The sequence below is a fragment of the Ochlerotatus camptorhynchus genome, unplaced genomic scaffold (genome assembly GCF_037179485.1).
Source record: "Ochlerotatus camptorhynchus isolate MF236.1 unplaced genomic scaffold, CSIRO-AGI_Acam_v1.1 ptg000213l, whole genome shotgun sequence".
NCBI lineage: Eukaryota > Metazoa > Arthropoda > Insecta > Diptera > Culicidae > Ochlerotatus > Ochlerotatus camptorhynchus.
In genome coordinates, this window is record NW_027040703.1 from 7,149,290 (window position 1) to 7,165,207 (window position 15,918).

At 39.7% G+C, this 15,918-nt stretch overlaps 2 protein-coding genes across 3 annotated transcripts in view; one reads left to right on the forward strand and one right to left on the reverse strand.

The window, feature by feature from the left end:
- Positions 1-15,918, forward strand: part of LOC135703430 (regulator of nonsense transcripts 3B-like) — a 406,370-nt gene that overhangs the window by 326,832 nt on the left and 63,620 nt on the right. The window lies entirely within an intron of this gene.
- The window catches only part of LOC135703410 (putative mediator of RNA polymerase II transcription subunit 26), a 57,121-nt gene continuing 49,297 nt past the window's right edge, over positions 8,095-15,918 (reverse strand). For both annotated transcript variants that reach the window (XM_065224611.1, XM_065224610.1), the window contains 2 exons: positions 14,091-14,319; positions 8,095-14,030 (listed from right to left, as the gene is read on the reverse strand). In XM_065224611.1, coding sequence (XP_065080683.1) covers positions 13,531-14,030; positions 14,091-14,319 — 729 coding nt within the window. In that variant the 3' untranslated portion in view covers positions 8,095-13,530. The remainder of the gene's footprint in view (positions 14,031-14,090; positions 14,320-15,918) is intronic.

Sequence of the window (15,918 nt, forward strand, 5' to 3'; positions counted from 1 at the left end):
TTTGAAGATTTCCTGCAAAAAGATGATGTGCGATGCAAGTAGATGCGAGAAATGAAAGAAGATTTTTTGAAGATTTATTCGCCAGTGTGATTTTTTGAGCATGTAGAATTGAGATTTAGATGTGTCGCCCCCCTCGGGAATATCTACAAACCACTTTATCACAACGAATTCAATGGTGTTGAGTACTTGGCACTGATAGTAGTAGACGAAATACGCGGATCTGTCAAAAGATAAACAATTATAACGGAGTTAAACGGAAATAAATCAACACACTCGAAAAGCTCTTCATACAGGGATTCCGTTAAGAGGATCGACAAAATTAGAAACAAACAAAATACTGGACGAACATGGCCAAAACAATCGAAAAGTAATCTGTGCTGATGAAGCTCTTGGGCAGCATCAGCTTAAAAGTCTGATATTTGGCGTACGATTGTCGAAATCCTTCTTTTTTTTCATTCAATTCGAATACTTAAAACTGTAACGAAAATGTATGAAAGCATAACTGTCCCATCTTTGCTAGACTTTCCTATTCATATTGAACAGTTCAAAGATGAATTTTTGAACAGGACATTTTGTGAACAAAAATACAATCGTCAATTTGTCCTTAGTTTGCCCCCACTAGCTAGGGTAAAGTTTCGCCAACATGATGGTGATGTTAGCTTAATAGCAAATTTTCACCGCCGTTTGATTTCAATTGATAAGTATAACCCTAGAGTGAGCATTCATTCACGAGCAATCGGCGATTACAGTCATTCAGGCCTATTATGGGAGTTGTGTGGCTCTCTGGGGTTTATTCCGAGAGTCGAAGGGCCTTATTACGGGTGTCACTACACGGTGATAAGGAAGTGATACTCATAATAAGAGCCGTGATTGCCGTACAAATCAAATGGGAATCACTTCACCGTGACGACAAGTGACAAGTTTTCACCGTGAAGTGACATCCGTAATAAGCCCCGAAGTAACTTTTGACACTAGTGAAGTGAGAACAATCACGTCGTGGTGACGTGACTCTCCATTTGATTTGCATAGAGAGTCACGTCACCTCTTCACTTGTTACTAAAGTCACTTCGACTCTGGGAATAACGCCCTCTGTCACTAGTGAGGTGACAAAAGTCACGTCGTGTGAGGTGACTTTCCTTTTTAATATGCACGGATAGGCCTATTCTGCGCGGCGTGTGAGGTGAAGTGACTCGCTGTCACTAGTGAAGTAACAATTGTCACCTCGGGTGAAGTGACTTTCCATTTGATTTGCACGGAGACTCACCTAGTGACAATTATCACTACACTGTCACCTCACCTCACACGCCAGTGAGAGAGAGAGAGAGTCTCACGACTTGCAGAACATGCCTGATTGTTTACAAAAACAGTCCGCTCAAATTTCAAATCAATCCGGAATTGACATCGTCACAGGACAATGTCAACAATTGGGTTCTTTATTTTAATAAAAATTATCGGTTATAATACATCATCTGAAAGAGCTTCGTTTTCTGAGCACGATATTCATTTCGATCCCATTGACTGACTTCTCGGGTTTTGAATCAAGATTTAAATAAAATAATAACTTCACTGCTTGACACCTCAGAGAAGATTATCTTATATTTTGACAGTCGACTGCGTCGCCCATAATGAAATAGTTTTTGCACGGTAATTTCCGCCAGAGAAGAAGAACACGTCACAAACAAAAAGTAATCAGTTGTCTCCTCTTCCTCTTAGCTTAACACTAAACTAACAACCTGACAGCTCGCTCCCATACAAAGTCCCACAGAGGGGCGCTAAGATGGCGATCTCTGCTGATGTAATCGCACTTATTTAGAATAGTTCCAGTGTACCAAAATTGATGAAATCTTGGATTTCGGTTCTATTTTTAATGCAGATTACGAATATGAATTTACCTCAATACCCCTAAAGAACCCGATTGAATTTAATGTTTGGAAAAATTTATTCTACGAACGTCACTTCGCTGCAAATGATCAATGATGGTTCAAAATGCATAAAAGGAAAATTTGACCATGATGGCGAATACGTCACTTTGCTGTCACACGACAGTATAGGAAACATACATCCCTATTCTGTATTACGTTCGAAACTGATTTAACCAGGGAACTGGCACCCTCTACTAATAACAAGTAGCCGTAGCGAGAGTCGGTGTATAATGAGTCACGCCCAAAGTGAAGCCAAGTCTACCTATTGAACTGTCTAACCGGCTACCTATCGTGCAACGTAAACAAACATTACGATTCTATGAAAGGTCCACGAAAGGTATTGCAATAATATATAAAATAAAATTGAAGAAATCAGGCATAACATTTGATAACGGCACAAAAGCATTTGTAAACAAACATTCTAAGGCCCTTTACACGCGAACTAAAGTACGCTTACGCAAACCAATACCACTTTCGGAAAGGTGATAGTTGCCCCTATGCGATGATGTTGTTGGTTTGCGTGAGCGTACTTTGGTTCGCGTGTAAAGGGCCTTAGAAGATTTGTTTACAAATGCTTTTGTGCCGTTATCAAATGTTATGCCTGAAATGATCATAAACACCCAGTGAGCATTAAATTGTCATGGGACACGTTTGTTAATGATCAGTAATGAGAAATTTTACTATTTTTTTTGATAAGATAATTTGACAAAATCACTGTTATAACGATTCACTACAGCCGCTATTTTTTTGTTCTCGCTAGAAGTCATTTGCAGTTGATGTAGAAGTCCTCTGTTGCCAAGTGAAAAGAAAGGGAATCCTTCGAAAACCGTGATGCGAGTTCAACTGTTTTTCTCTTGGCGTGACTCATTATACACCGACTCTAGCCGTAGCGAGCATAACCGTGTGTTAACACTTAGGGATAGGTTTGTATGCTGCCTACTAAAATATGACGGCGTGTCAGTCCCATGGATTTAACATATAAAACAAAATGCATTACACTGAACGAAAACATCCGCAATACTTCGACTGAAGTCGGATCTAAGCCCTTTAACAATATGCTGTCGAATCTCGGATGATTTTCTTGTGGTTGAATTCGTCATCAACGGATCAATTTAGATGGCCAAGTTTTGAACCCACCACAGCATGCTTTTGGCGCTACTGTATATGGACAATCAAATGTAAAATACTGTGGTAGCCACAGTACTGTTCTGTCAAAACCTCAGCATTTTCATTGATCCACTGATGAGCATGCATATGACTGTCCTCCAAATAAAGGATATTTATTTGAAAATTGATGACTTGCAAATGTTTAGATTAGATTATTAATTCGATTGTTTACGTTTCCATATTGAATAGCCATGAATAGCCATTCATCATGGACACAAAAATTTATTTTTGGTAGAGGAAACTCCCTCCACCACGAAATAGAAAATCTACGGTTTCCACGCTTTACCAATGTACCACCTCTGATAGCGATGGCTATACTTCCACCTCGTTTGTCTGCTCAGAGTATCAAATGACGTTCGATAGAATTATTTACATCATCGTTTTGAATGATTTGTGGGCGTCATCAGGGCTGCATTTCAATTTAAAATGTCTATCTTCCTGCAGAGAGCATTACGCATTCCAACTGAAGGCCTTATCCTTTCTCATAATAATGTTCATCCTATATTCGAGAGGCAAATGCTCTGATTTCAAAACAACCGTCATCCGGTTGCAGCTATCATTCAAAAAGGCGATTTCAATGTTTCGATTTGAATGGTCTGAGGTTTCATTCGAAAAGAGAATAGGGGTGAACACCGTACACCGTGTTAAAGCCTATATGTACGCTTTCACGGAAAGAGTTCATTATTCGTATTTTGCCCCGCAACTAATAGAAATCAGGGGCCTCATTGCGGAATTTGAAACGAAGCATTCTTTGCATGAACGCTTTGCACAAGTCTGTCATTTCGACTTCCACAATGCGGCCTCAGCCTCAGGGTTGTGTTTCTGTTTTGATTGTAAATCTATACAACAGACAATCGATTTATACCCAACATAAATATAAATTGAAATACCTCACTATAATGATGGCTTAATTATTACATTTCGGTTTATTTTCATAGTTTAATGGTTATCTTTCTTAACAGGGGCGTTATCAACCCCTTTGATTATTTTCCACTTACATTTTTAATTCCATCATACTCCGCACTGCAATGACCTGCATACAGCGAGGGTAGCATAACTATCAGGCGTGAATCTTTGATATTCAATACTATATAGTAATACTTTATATAGAGATTCGCAGAAGCGGCCTTCTTGAGTCAATCGAGCAGCGAGAACATTCAAAATGTGAGCCAAACGAGCATGTTAATTATTTGCCATAATGTTTCAGTTGAAAAGTATTGCAATCGGGGTAAAATAACTCCGAACAAAGTGTATAATATCCTCCCTGGCGTCGGTAGCATTGGTGCTCAGCACGGAAAACAAGATTGACGGAAAACAAATCAAGAAAAACAAAGTTTATAATAAAAAAATAGTATACCAGTAAAATGTGTATGTTAACATAAGAGAGTTTTGGATATTGTTGGTCAAAAGCATTGAGACGTCAAACCACGGAATGGTTTTTGCACAACATGCACTTGGTGCTGATGAGCCGGGATCGCTCCAGGCAGCTTCATAAGTTTCCCACCAACTGTAGAAAAATAGAATTGCATGTGCTCGAAGTGGTACTGCAAGAAGCATTACATTTTAACTAGATACCACCAAATAATTATCATATCTACACAAACGCATAGAATCCACAAGGGGAAAATCTGACGGTAGTTCGCAAAACTCCAGCCTTTCTTTACAAAGTTCAGCACCGGAAAATACTAACATTGTTGCACTTCCACGACCGCAGCTAGGGCAAAACTTTGCAATGCACTTCATATTTAGTATATGTTATTAGGAATTTAAGGAAAAATTATTCTCCAACTGAGAATTCAAACAACGTGCATAAACGCGCAGCGTATATAACGATAAAGTCACGCACGAAGCTGAAACATTTTGCTCCGCGGCATGTGTTGGCAGCTTTAGTAAACAAAATAAATCACGTTGCCAAATCGTCTGATAATATTTTCGCTAATCTCTGTATATAGGATTACTATTCAATACTGGAGAAACATCGATACAGGAGACGGGAGTAAAATGTCGATGCTAAAGGAAGATCTCCGTTTAATCGATATCAATGCCATCTAAATGTTGGATTAGCCCATGTAAATTTGTAAAATTAAAAAGGCCAACAAAAACCTGTTTTAGAAATAGTGCAGACAAAGTGCGCATGTTGATTCCATGCTAAACAAGCATACATTTAGGTTTTGTCTACCCTTATAAAAATGTTATGGTTATTTTGCTTAACGACGTGTTCGGGGTATTATCCAAACCATTTATGGTATAGTTCTATTATTTGGGTAATCGTTCGTTTATGGTAAATGGCAGGGCGCATTTTGCCCCACTTAGAGTAACAAATAGTAATGTTGAAAATTACTACTATTTTTCGAATACACATACCGCTTGAGGAGCCATCGAACTGGAAGATGAAGGGTATATCTAACATCTTGCATCATTCAATTCGTAAATGTTGGTAGTTATCAGCTTACTCATAAATCACATAAAGTGCAGGAACTCAGCGGTGAGTAACTTTGCCTCATGCTTTTCGAGGATTTTACAGGTTTGTCCAGGAACAAATTCCCGAATATGAGAAAAGTAAAGTTTGGTTCACTCAGTCTATTGGTACAGGTATACCTTGATGTAACGTAACTATCACTTTTGACTTCTCTCAAACGATCATTCAAACAAGCAAAGTAATATTAAGTTGTATGATTCAATTGTTATTAGGGAGATATTAACGATGGAGGTCAAAAGTGACAGTTACGTTAAATCAAGGTATACCTGTACTCGTAGCTGAGTAAAATTTTCTAATTTTCCGGCAGATTTTTTAGGTTTTTCACAGGAAACCATGAGGCAAATTTACTCATCGCTGAGTTCCTGCACAGTTGGTGATTATAAGTAAACAAAACTCAAATTTGGGTCATTCTCATTCGCCGTACAGCCATTTCAAGAAACTTGTTTTCTTGCCTCATTTTCTGGCAAAATGGTTTTTTCAATTTCATATTGCGAAATTCTTCTTCATTTAGACTCGAGTGATTTTAATTTCGTCGTTCTCAAATTTCGCTTTCGATTTCGCTCTCACCAATCCCACCATGAAACATATATCTAGATAGAACTGGAATTAGGGTGTACCAGCTTTTGTAAACAATTGCTTCTCTCGTTGATTTCTATGAACTCAAGGTAAGCCTACACAAACCAACATATCCATCGGATAGGGGAAGTCTTCCCCTACTCGATGGTGATGTCCATTTACCAGGGAGAGTCATGACTTTCGGAAAATCATCGAGAGAAGTCATTGTTTACAAAAGCTGTTACGCCCTAATTCCAGCCCTATTTAGATATAACGCTTGGTTTTCATTAAAGAGCCTGAATTTATGGTGGTGAGGTGGTGGTGAATGAGAACACCTAAACAAAAAATCTCACAGAACCATGGACAACACCAAGGGGCTCACAATGGCAGCTGTTTCACAAGCTGTCGATCAAGGTACTTTCGTCGGTACCTTGAACAGTTCGGACGACTCGGGGTTTCGTGGAGGGAACACCGTGTTACTCACAGATGGGGACAATTGGGACGTGGTTGACACACGAGAGGCCACAACACAAGTTAAGGACGCACTTAATCCCCGAGTCACACGCTCAATGGCGGCCGACAGTAACGCCATACCCGGATCCGGGAAGAACGTTCCGAGATCGGGCGGGGGCGGTGCTGCGCCGGTACCTTCGGGTAGCGGGCCAGGTGGCAGCGGCGGCTGTCCAGGAAATGGTGGATCTGGTGATGGGCCCCCGGGCCCAGGAGGGGGTGGTGGACGAAGTGGAGATGCAAGTACTCCACACCCAGGCAGGGAGGTTGGAGGGGCCCACAACATCAGAGGAGAGTCAAGTGCCAACGCTGGCACGGCGACACTCCTGGCCAAGTTGTTTATGGAGCCGTTGAGAGACCCGGTCCCAATGGGGGCCAAATTCCTCCCGTGCGACACGGAGGAGTTAGTCAGTGAGCGAGGGGTCGCAGTATAGCCCTGTTATGTGGGCGGATCCCTTACTACCATTGAATGTGACAGTAGGGTCGGTGAGCTCGGCCATAAACAAATTGCCAGCAGTCGGTACAAGTGTCAACAACAAGTAATATGGTCGAGCCACAGCTAACAGAACAAGGACTGCTCCTCAAGGCCATCATAGAGACAGAAAGTAATCCGACGATACTGAGGTCTATGTTACCCGTGAAGGGTATGAAAGACATGAGTGCGATGATTTGCTTGATGGAGACAGCGAGAAGGTCCGGGTTTCAGGCGATGACAGACGAAGCGCCTCTTCTAAGACTCGGGCTATTGACTCACTGTATTGCACCCGTCGAATGGATGGCTTACACAACAAGTTGTGTTCAAAACCTGTGTGCAAACGGGTATGCCACAATAACAGAAGCCAAGAAGGTATGGACAGCGTGTGACGCGGGAATTAAGTGCGTCCTTAACTTGTGTTGTGACCTCTCCTGTGTGTCTCTTGTGTTTAGGTGTTCTCATTCACCATTCACCTTTCATTCATTTGATAAATTCAAGCTCTTTAGTTTTCATGACGTTTCTTCTGATGATTACTTTTAACTCTTCTGTTCCAAAACCAGCTGGGTAATCATCTTTCACATATTTACTTTGAGCCCTTCGTTCTCGAGCTTGCAGCCGGTCATGATTACATAATAAATCCAGCTGGTAAACCTGTTTGCGCGCGAAAACGACAAGGAAAAACTGAAATGGTAAGAGTTTCAAAGGTTTCAAAAGGCCGCCAAACAGCTTCCACATTTCGCCGAGAAAGTCTAAATATTCATAGAAACCACAATAAATTACAATTGAATTCCATTCAACAGCTTTCTGCTTCCATTAGGCTGTTCGCTATGCTGTTGTATTTAATATGGACTGTTTCAATTTGAAACTAGAACAGAAACGCATCCCTCGCAATGCTAAGTTGCACTTTCATTATTCGAGTACTAGTTTGCACCATATTTGCAACTGCTCGACTATTCTGTATTATTTATGAGCGGGTTTGAAACACGAATGCAACTCTGTCTCAAATTTCTATGGATATATTTGTGGAGCTGCTAATCTGACAGATGGCAAACGGCTAGGGGAAAACGAGGTGACGAAACGAAATCTCATTCTATGATTGTTCGGAGTCGACAAATTGATCGAGCAAATAAATTAGCTCCAAATTTTTCCAAAATATTCCAGATATTCTCTTATGATACCACGTGACTCAGAAATTATACCAAAGACCTTCAGGTGATCAGATCTGATCAGAACAGCTCACCAAAAAATTCTTTGGATATTTTGTTAATACTTCTGGATGATCAACTATCTTTAACTGCCCAACATTCAAATACCGTCTCTTGTGATATCAGGTGTCTCAGAAATTATTTAAAAAACCTTCAGGTGCTCACAGGTCTCAAAAATCTTATCAGGATATGTTTGCAATACTTCAGGATGATCTTCAACTGTTCAATAATTCAAACACCGTATTTCAGAGATTTTCATTTGATATCATCAGTCTCAGAAATTATTGTAAAGACCTTCAGGTGCTCATAGGTCTCCAAACACATCACTGGATATTTTTTCCAAGTCATCCTGGTTCAGTATGTTTTGACAGCAAAATCGTCCGGGACCTTTTCTCGTGGTTCGAACTCGTTACTTGGATTACGTAGCTGTAACCATCTTGTTCTAGGGATTATTCTTGAATCACATTCACTTTCTTCATTTGTACTAAAATAAAACAAAATTGGCACACGCACACATATGTAGAGATGAATATCAAACACCTTTTAAAACTGTGCGTTGCGTTGATCATGTTGCAGTTTCATTTTTGACAGTTTCAAATTTTAAAACTGTCGGGTAGTTTGAAAAAATGTTGAAACTCAGCATTGCGAACGGCCTTAGTGGCAGCAAATTTTCGCCATCGTATCAGCTGCACTGAACGAAAATGACACGTAAAATGCAATGATTTTCATATACAATTGCGCTATTGGAAAATCATATAAAACGTATCTTTTTCCAGGTGGCTACTGTTCTCCGAAATATGTATTTTAAAGGATGATCATATGAAAATCATTGACACAAAACTTTCGTTGGATTTTTCAAAGCGATATCTTTATTAAACATCGTGAAGTTTTGCTGCAGTGTAGTAGCTAGGATTAACCCTTTATAAAGCATTGGCTTCATCGTGAAAATCGATGCGACGAAGAGACTGCTAGCTCTCTTTCCTGTTGAAGTCGAGCAGCTTCTCATCATTCTAGCACCACAGTCGGCGTCTAAAAACAAATTTTCAATCGTTGGTGTCTCTTTCTCCCGTCGTTTCATTCGATTTTCATACTTCGATGAAGCGGACGAGTGAAATCATCCGCGGTTTTATGACGTAGGTATATGACGGAATATGAAAATATATACTTAAAGCAGTTCTCACATGAAAACACTTGAAGATGACATTGTTATTGATTAATATGTTTAATTCATCTTCCATCCAAATATTTATCTAACAAAAAAGTAACGAAAACGGGACATAACGCATATTAAACAAATTGAAAGAGCAGGTGACATAGTGTCGGTGAAAGGAATTGAAAGCCCCAATGAGGCTTCGTTTCAACTCGAAAATCGACGATACTGCCATTGAAAGGAGTGAGCAAAGCAAAGATGTGAAAATCCATAGCCTGCCTTTCGTTCTAAGTGTGCTTTGGTGCTTCTTTTCATTTTCGTTTCGCGACTAGCTAGGCGTTATGGAAGTGATGCATGTTGCATGAAAGAAAACAAAACTCTACTTCATTTTAAAGCAACTATATTTTTTTTCTGTTGACTCACAATATCTATCTTCTGGTATTCGTCAACACTCCTTACATTTTAAAGTCACAACAAATTAAAAAAGACAATTTGAAAGCAACATTTGTGTCAATAAACGGCAATTTTATTATCAGAAAAAATAACTATTACTAAGTTATATTCGTATTGAACGTATTTAGTAAAATAGAAGCCAAATTAACGATGATCATTATCCGTAAAAATATGGCAGTTTGAAAATGGGTGCTCACAAATGAAGAGGTTTACTAAAATTCCTCTAACTTCCGAAAGATTCCTACAATCAAGCCCAAAACTTTACACATAAACCTTGAATATTTGATCAATCAGCTGCCAAGATTTTAGGAATTTTGACGCACGACCAGAAAAATCACACATTTTAGAACTTTTTTGGAAAATTACCAAAATTTGAACCCAATTGTTTCATACATTATTTTTGAGTACTTTTTTCTAAAACAAAATTGAATTTGTAATGACACCATCTGAACTTTATCTTTTATTGTAGTACGTGTCGATGTCATGCTTTATTTCCTCGGCGTTATAAAGGGTTAAGAGGGATGCATTTTGCCAGCCATGGGCGTTTTACTATTTCTCCTAAAACCTAAATCTTTCGAGTGAATTCAGTTCGGGCATTTCGTGCCGCACCTTTTGGAAAACAGGTTTTTTTTCTACCTTATTAATTTAAAAAGGTAGGGAAATTTATAACAAACAACCTTGCAAGTAGTCAACTACAAAATTATTGATAGCTTTGCATTAAAATGTTGGTATATTTTCTGAAATTAATACCGTACACGGAAAATGCAAAATACACAATAATGACAATAAAGGACTCAAAGTATGCATATTCGGGGAAAACGGGACTACCCCAAACATGTTTATATGTTTTACACCTTTTATGAGTATCTGTTAGTCATAAATGAATCATGTTTACTATTTTTTGTACTAGCAGATACTCATAAATGCGTAAAATTTTAATCATTTTATAGGTAGTCCCGTTTACCTTCGTACTTAATAGTTATAAAAGAGTTTTTTGCGGTTACCGTGTAGACCACTGTTAGTTTTAATAGCTCATATCGCATTTAAACGCAGTGCATACGGAATTTGTTTAACTGGTGCTACAAAGGTGCCCCAATTGCGTTACGCACCTGCGTAGCTATTCAAACAAACGGGCTTCTACGGTAGTAATCTTCCTTAACATGGTTTTTTACCTATTCAGCCTACCACCTTTTTACACAGCCAATACGATTAAAATTTTCATCTTTACATTTCCTTGTTGCCGTCCTTCCTCTGCGGCCTTCTGCTGCTTTTGGTCTTTTCAGATTGTTATTCACATGCAACACTTTGAATCCAGGAAGCTGACTGTCTTAAGTTTGTTCTGAATATTCCTTGAAGTATATTTAGAAGACATCTACTCTAACACCTTCCAATCAACCTTACAAAAATCCAACCCATCCGCACTCGGCTCTTGCCACATCCTGTTCTCCTTTCCAAATCATACCCGTCGCAAATTAAAACAAACAGAAAAACATAAACAAAACTTCTCGTTTCTATGTACCATCATAACGGGAGGATAAGTTACCTATACATATTTCTTGTATTACTTTATTACTTCACTTTCACGCTAAATAATGATTACGTCCTAAACGTTCTACAATGACTATACACAGTACGCCTTACCAGAGAACACGCTAAAACTAGAGTACACATACCGGTTTCCATTTTGCCACATTTTGTTTTTGCTGCTAATAGTTTACAGTTCCCATTGTCGGCTTCCTTCCAAATTCAAAACGAAAAACCTAAAACTGCGACCATTCTTGTAGAATGTGGTGCAAGTGGCTACCTTACTCCTGTCACGGGTTGGAATTTATACGATCCAAATAAAAATCCTAACACTGTCTTCCTTTACATTCCCTCTCCATTTTTTTTTGTTTGTTTTGTTTTGTTTTTATTTTAGATCTCTAACCATGAAAACGCAATGTCTTTCCGCCGGCAAATTAGATTCCCGTGACCTGATTTCTGTTTCCACCAATCAGGGTATCGAGAATAGTAGTAACCATATTGGACGCTCCTGGCCGTTGCATTTTTCATCATTAACACCCTCTCCAAAGCACTACCTAGTTAATATTAATAGAATAAACCTAGTCGCTTTTTTTCATTTCTCCAACCGCTATCTTCTATGTACAGACTTTTTTGTTGCATTAATTTGTTAGTTTCTGAAACATCTATTTACACGCAAACACACAGTTGAGACTCTTCGTGGGCAATCCACAACTTCCTCCACGACAGTCTAGTTGGGTGGGGGGAAAGCGCTAACTACATGCACACCACTACCCGCTACTCTTTGTATACCTCTCCCTCTCTCTCTCTCTCTCTCGGTCGCACGTCCAAGAGTAGCGGGATTATTCTATTCAACTTTTCAATATAGCAATAATATACGGAAAATCGCTTTCCTTCGCTTAAATGTATGTGGTTTTCTACTTGACATAAGTTTTCAATTCGGTGATGATTGCCATGCCAAGTCGAACGCACGGAAACCATCACCCTGAGCAATCGGACTTGCTGCTGCTAACTGGGATTTTATCCGCTTGCGTTATTTTTCCTTTGCTTGGCTTGTTTACCATTCTCTACCTATCTAACAGTGAGAAGGTTAAATTTTCTTTTCTCATATGCGTTCTATGTATGTGTGTATATATTGGTTCTTGATTAGCTTACAAGCCGAATGCCTAATTAAAAATTATTTCGTTATAAAAATGGAAATCAACCCAAAAAACAAGCTTTTTTCGCCTCCGTAACGTTTTCAACCCTTCACTTTGCTCTATTCCAACGCCATAAGCATGCCGGCAGAAGGCTTTCAGCAGCTTCGACCAACACACTTATGGCGTCCAGCGACATCTAATCGCCACCGAGGACAGCAGCATCGTTAACAATGTGCAACCAATAGTCATCGACTGATACAATTTATATTAAATCGAAAACATCACTATTACAAAGCTTTCCCTAGTAAAACAATCACTATTTATATATGAGAAACTAGACTGAATGCGTATTACTTTCACTGCTCCACTCTCTCCCAAGCCTTGTTGCTAATATGTACGTACCATTAAATAAAAAAAAAAGTTCTTCCGTAAATTGAGTTCTGAGTACAGAAACTGCTTCGTTATGTCTAACACTAGAAGGATATTTTATCAGGAGGAACTTAAATAAGAGTATCGATAAATCCCACACAAAAAAAAAACAAAAGAGTGATAATATAATAATAGAGTAACAAACTGAAGAAGAAAAAAATGTATCGTAATAGGAGCTACGCAAACAACAACCTTTCTTGCACCTACGAGCTAACGTTTGATGTTTTCCTTTCTTTTCTTTTTTTCGTTGATCCTACACGATTTTATCGCGCCGTTATCAACGTCCGCTTGTGCCGCACACAGATATATCCTAGGACTTAAAAAAACGCAAATGTTTCACACAACACACCACATAATCGCAGCCACTCACGCACTTATCAACGACCGACACTAAAAACTAGATAAAGATAAAAACGTCCTTTTTCGTTACGTTCTTCCGTACAACAGCTCTCGCGCACACTATCGTGGTTGTCCGTTTTCAACCGATATAAAAACTATACAAACTGTTCGATTATCCACTTTTGCTTACTTGGAACCACCGCCGTAGTGTCCGCCAGTAGTTGCACTATAACTAATTCCACTAGAACTATAATTGCTATTGCCACCACTGCTGCTGATGCTGCTGCTGCCGCTGCTGCTACTGTTGGTGCTGATTGTGTTGACACTGGTTCCGGTACCAAAACCGGTAGTTCCGGGTCCGGAACTAACACTTGCACCAGCAACACTACCGCTGCCAACACCACCACCACCACCACTACCGCCACCACCCCCGTGATAGTGCGTATCGAGCCGTCTATAGTACAGCAAGTATGGCACCCGCGGTGACTTGGGGTGCAGTACATTGTTCTCCGAAACGGGCTTGACCGTACTGTCGTCGTACCGGATCCAGCTACCGTAACCAGCGTGGAACACATCAGTAATGTAATGACCCTTGGATGCTTCCTTACCATCGTGATACACCACAGCAAACAGTTTGTACTGCTTCTGTTTGGCAGTGTACGATTTGCCCTTTGAGGACATGAGTTCTGTAAAACAAGATCTATTGTTAGGACAAGCTCCAGCTGAAGAAAGTTGAAATAACTTACTTGAATCGATTTTCAATTCGATCGGGAATTCTAGTGGCTTTAGGATCTTGGTGCAACCGTCCATCTTGTAGTCGAAGCACTTGAGATGCAAGATCATCACAATTGGTAGCTCCTCCAGGGTGACCTGTTGCCAGGCAGCGATTTCCTGCTTGGTCTTCGCACAGGTTACACCCTCCAGTTGGTCTTTGCCAACCAGCAGGTCCAGGGCATCCTTCACCGAGGCGGCTTTCTGCAATGGACAATAGAAATAACCATTTTAGGGATGTTTAATTAACGTTAGTAATGAGATGCGTCAAGCAGGAAGCCGAGAAGGTTCCCTTATTTTTGTTTTCTTAAAGACCAATCTATGTTGAAGGATTTTCTTCATTCACTTTCTACTTCGTTAATGTTAACGTTTCCTGACGTAAAGCTCGCTTCAAAGTAAATCTGGACGCACGGTTTAATACACCACCGCGCCCCTGGTGGTTGGAACAAAAAACGTTTGACAGGCATTTGTTGATGTTTCATTGACGAAGAAATTGGTGACAAGTTTTTCTCAATTGATCGACGCATCCCGAAGTTACGGATCATAGAACTTGAGAAAAGAAAATTAATTGTGCACAAACATCTAGAGAACCTTTCGTGGTCTGCCTCAAAAATAGCAAATAGTGTTAAAATCAACCAAAGTCAACGGTGAGTCTTGTAATCAAACGTTACAAGGATACTCTGAGTGTGGATAGAGCACAGCGCATCTTTCATAAAAGTGGCACTAGGGGCAAAGAGCTGAGGAGAAAGGTGTCTCCATACGTGATTTGGAAAAGAAATACGATTCCAACTTTTCCACCATCCGTAACATCCTTTCAAAAGAAGGATATAAGTCTTGTTGGGCCAGTAAACATCCGAATCGCTCCCTGAATCAAAATTTAGTAACACGATTACTATACGAACGAGTTTGACAAATTTGATGGCTGTATTTTAATGGATGACAAAAAATTATGTCAAAATGGATTATAAACAAATCCCCGGACGAAAATTTTACCTAGCAACTGGTCGTGGGGATGTCCTTCCCAGGTATAAATTTGTTTTTGCTGATAAGTTTGCTCGGAAACTAATGATTTGGCAAGGAATCTGCAGTTGTGGGCTTAAAACCAAGGTTTTCATCACATCTCACACAATGATGTCGAAGGTTTACATTAAAGAGTGTCTGAAAAAGCGGATTTTACCCTTCATTCGGCCACACAAGACCAACGTTATGTTTTGGCCGGATCTACTCAGCTGCCGCTACTCTAAGGAGGTACTAGAATAGTATGCTGCAAACAATGTTAATTTCGTCGCCAAAGAGATTAATCTTCCGAATTGCCCTGAGTTCAGACCGATCGAAAAATAGTGGGCAATTGTCAAGCGAAACCTTCGAGGATGCGGTAAAGAAGTGACAAATGCACAACAAATGCGTTTAAAGTGGAATAAGTTCGCCGGTACAGTGTCACCAGCGACTGGGCAGATCATGATGGCATCGATCACAAGTAAAGTGCAACAGTTCGTTCGAAACGGTGAAATGCAATAACTTGTTATATATCGTTTGAAAGCTGAATAAATCGAGGGGGGCGACACATCTAAATCGCAATTCTAGATGTTCAAAAAATCTCACACTAGCGAATAAATCTTCGAAAAATCTTCTTTCATTTCTAGCATCTACTTGCATCGAGCATCATCTTTTTGCAGGAAATCTTCAAAATCGTGATAAATCTTCTTTCTATCTACTCAGCATACGCGCAGCTAGTCACATCAAAACACAATATTTCCTGCATCGTAGATAGAGTTGTCCCCCTCGGAATAAATACCCTTTTGT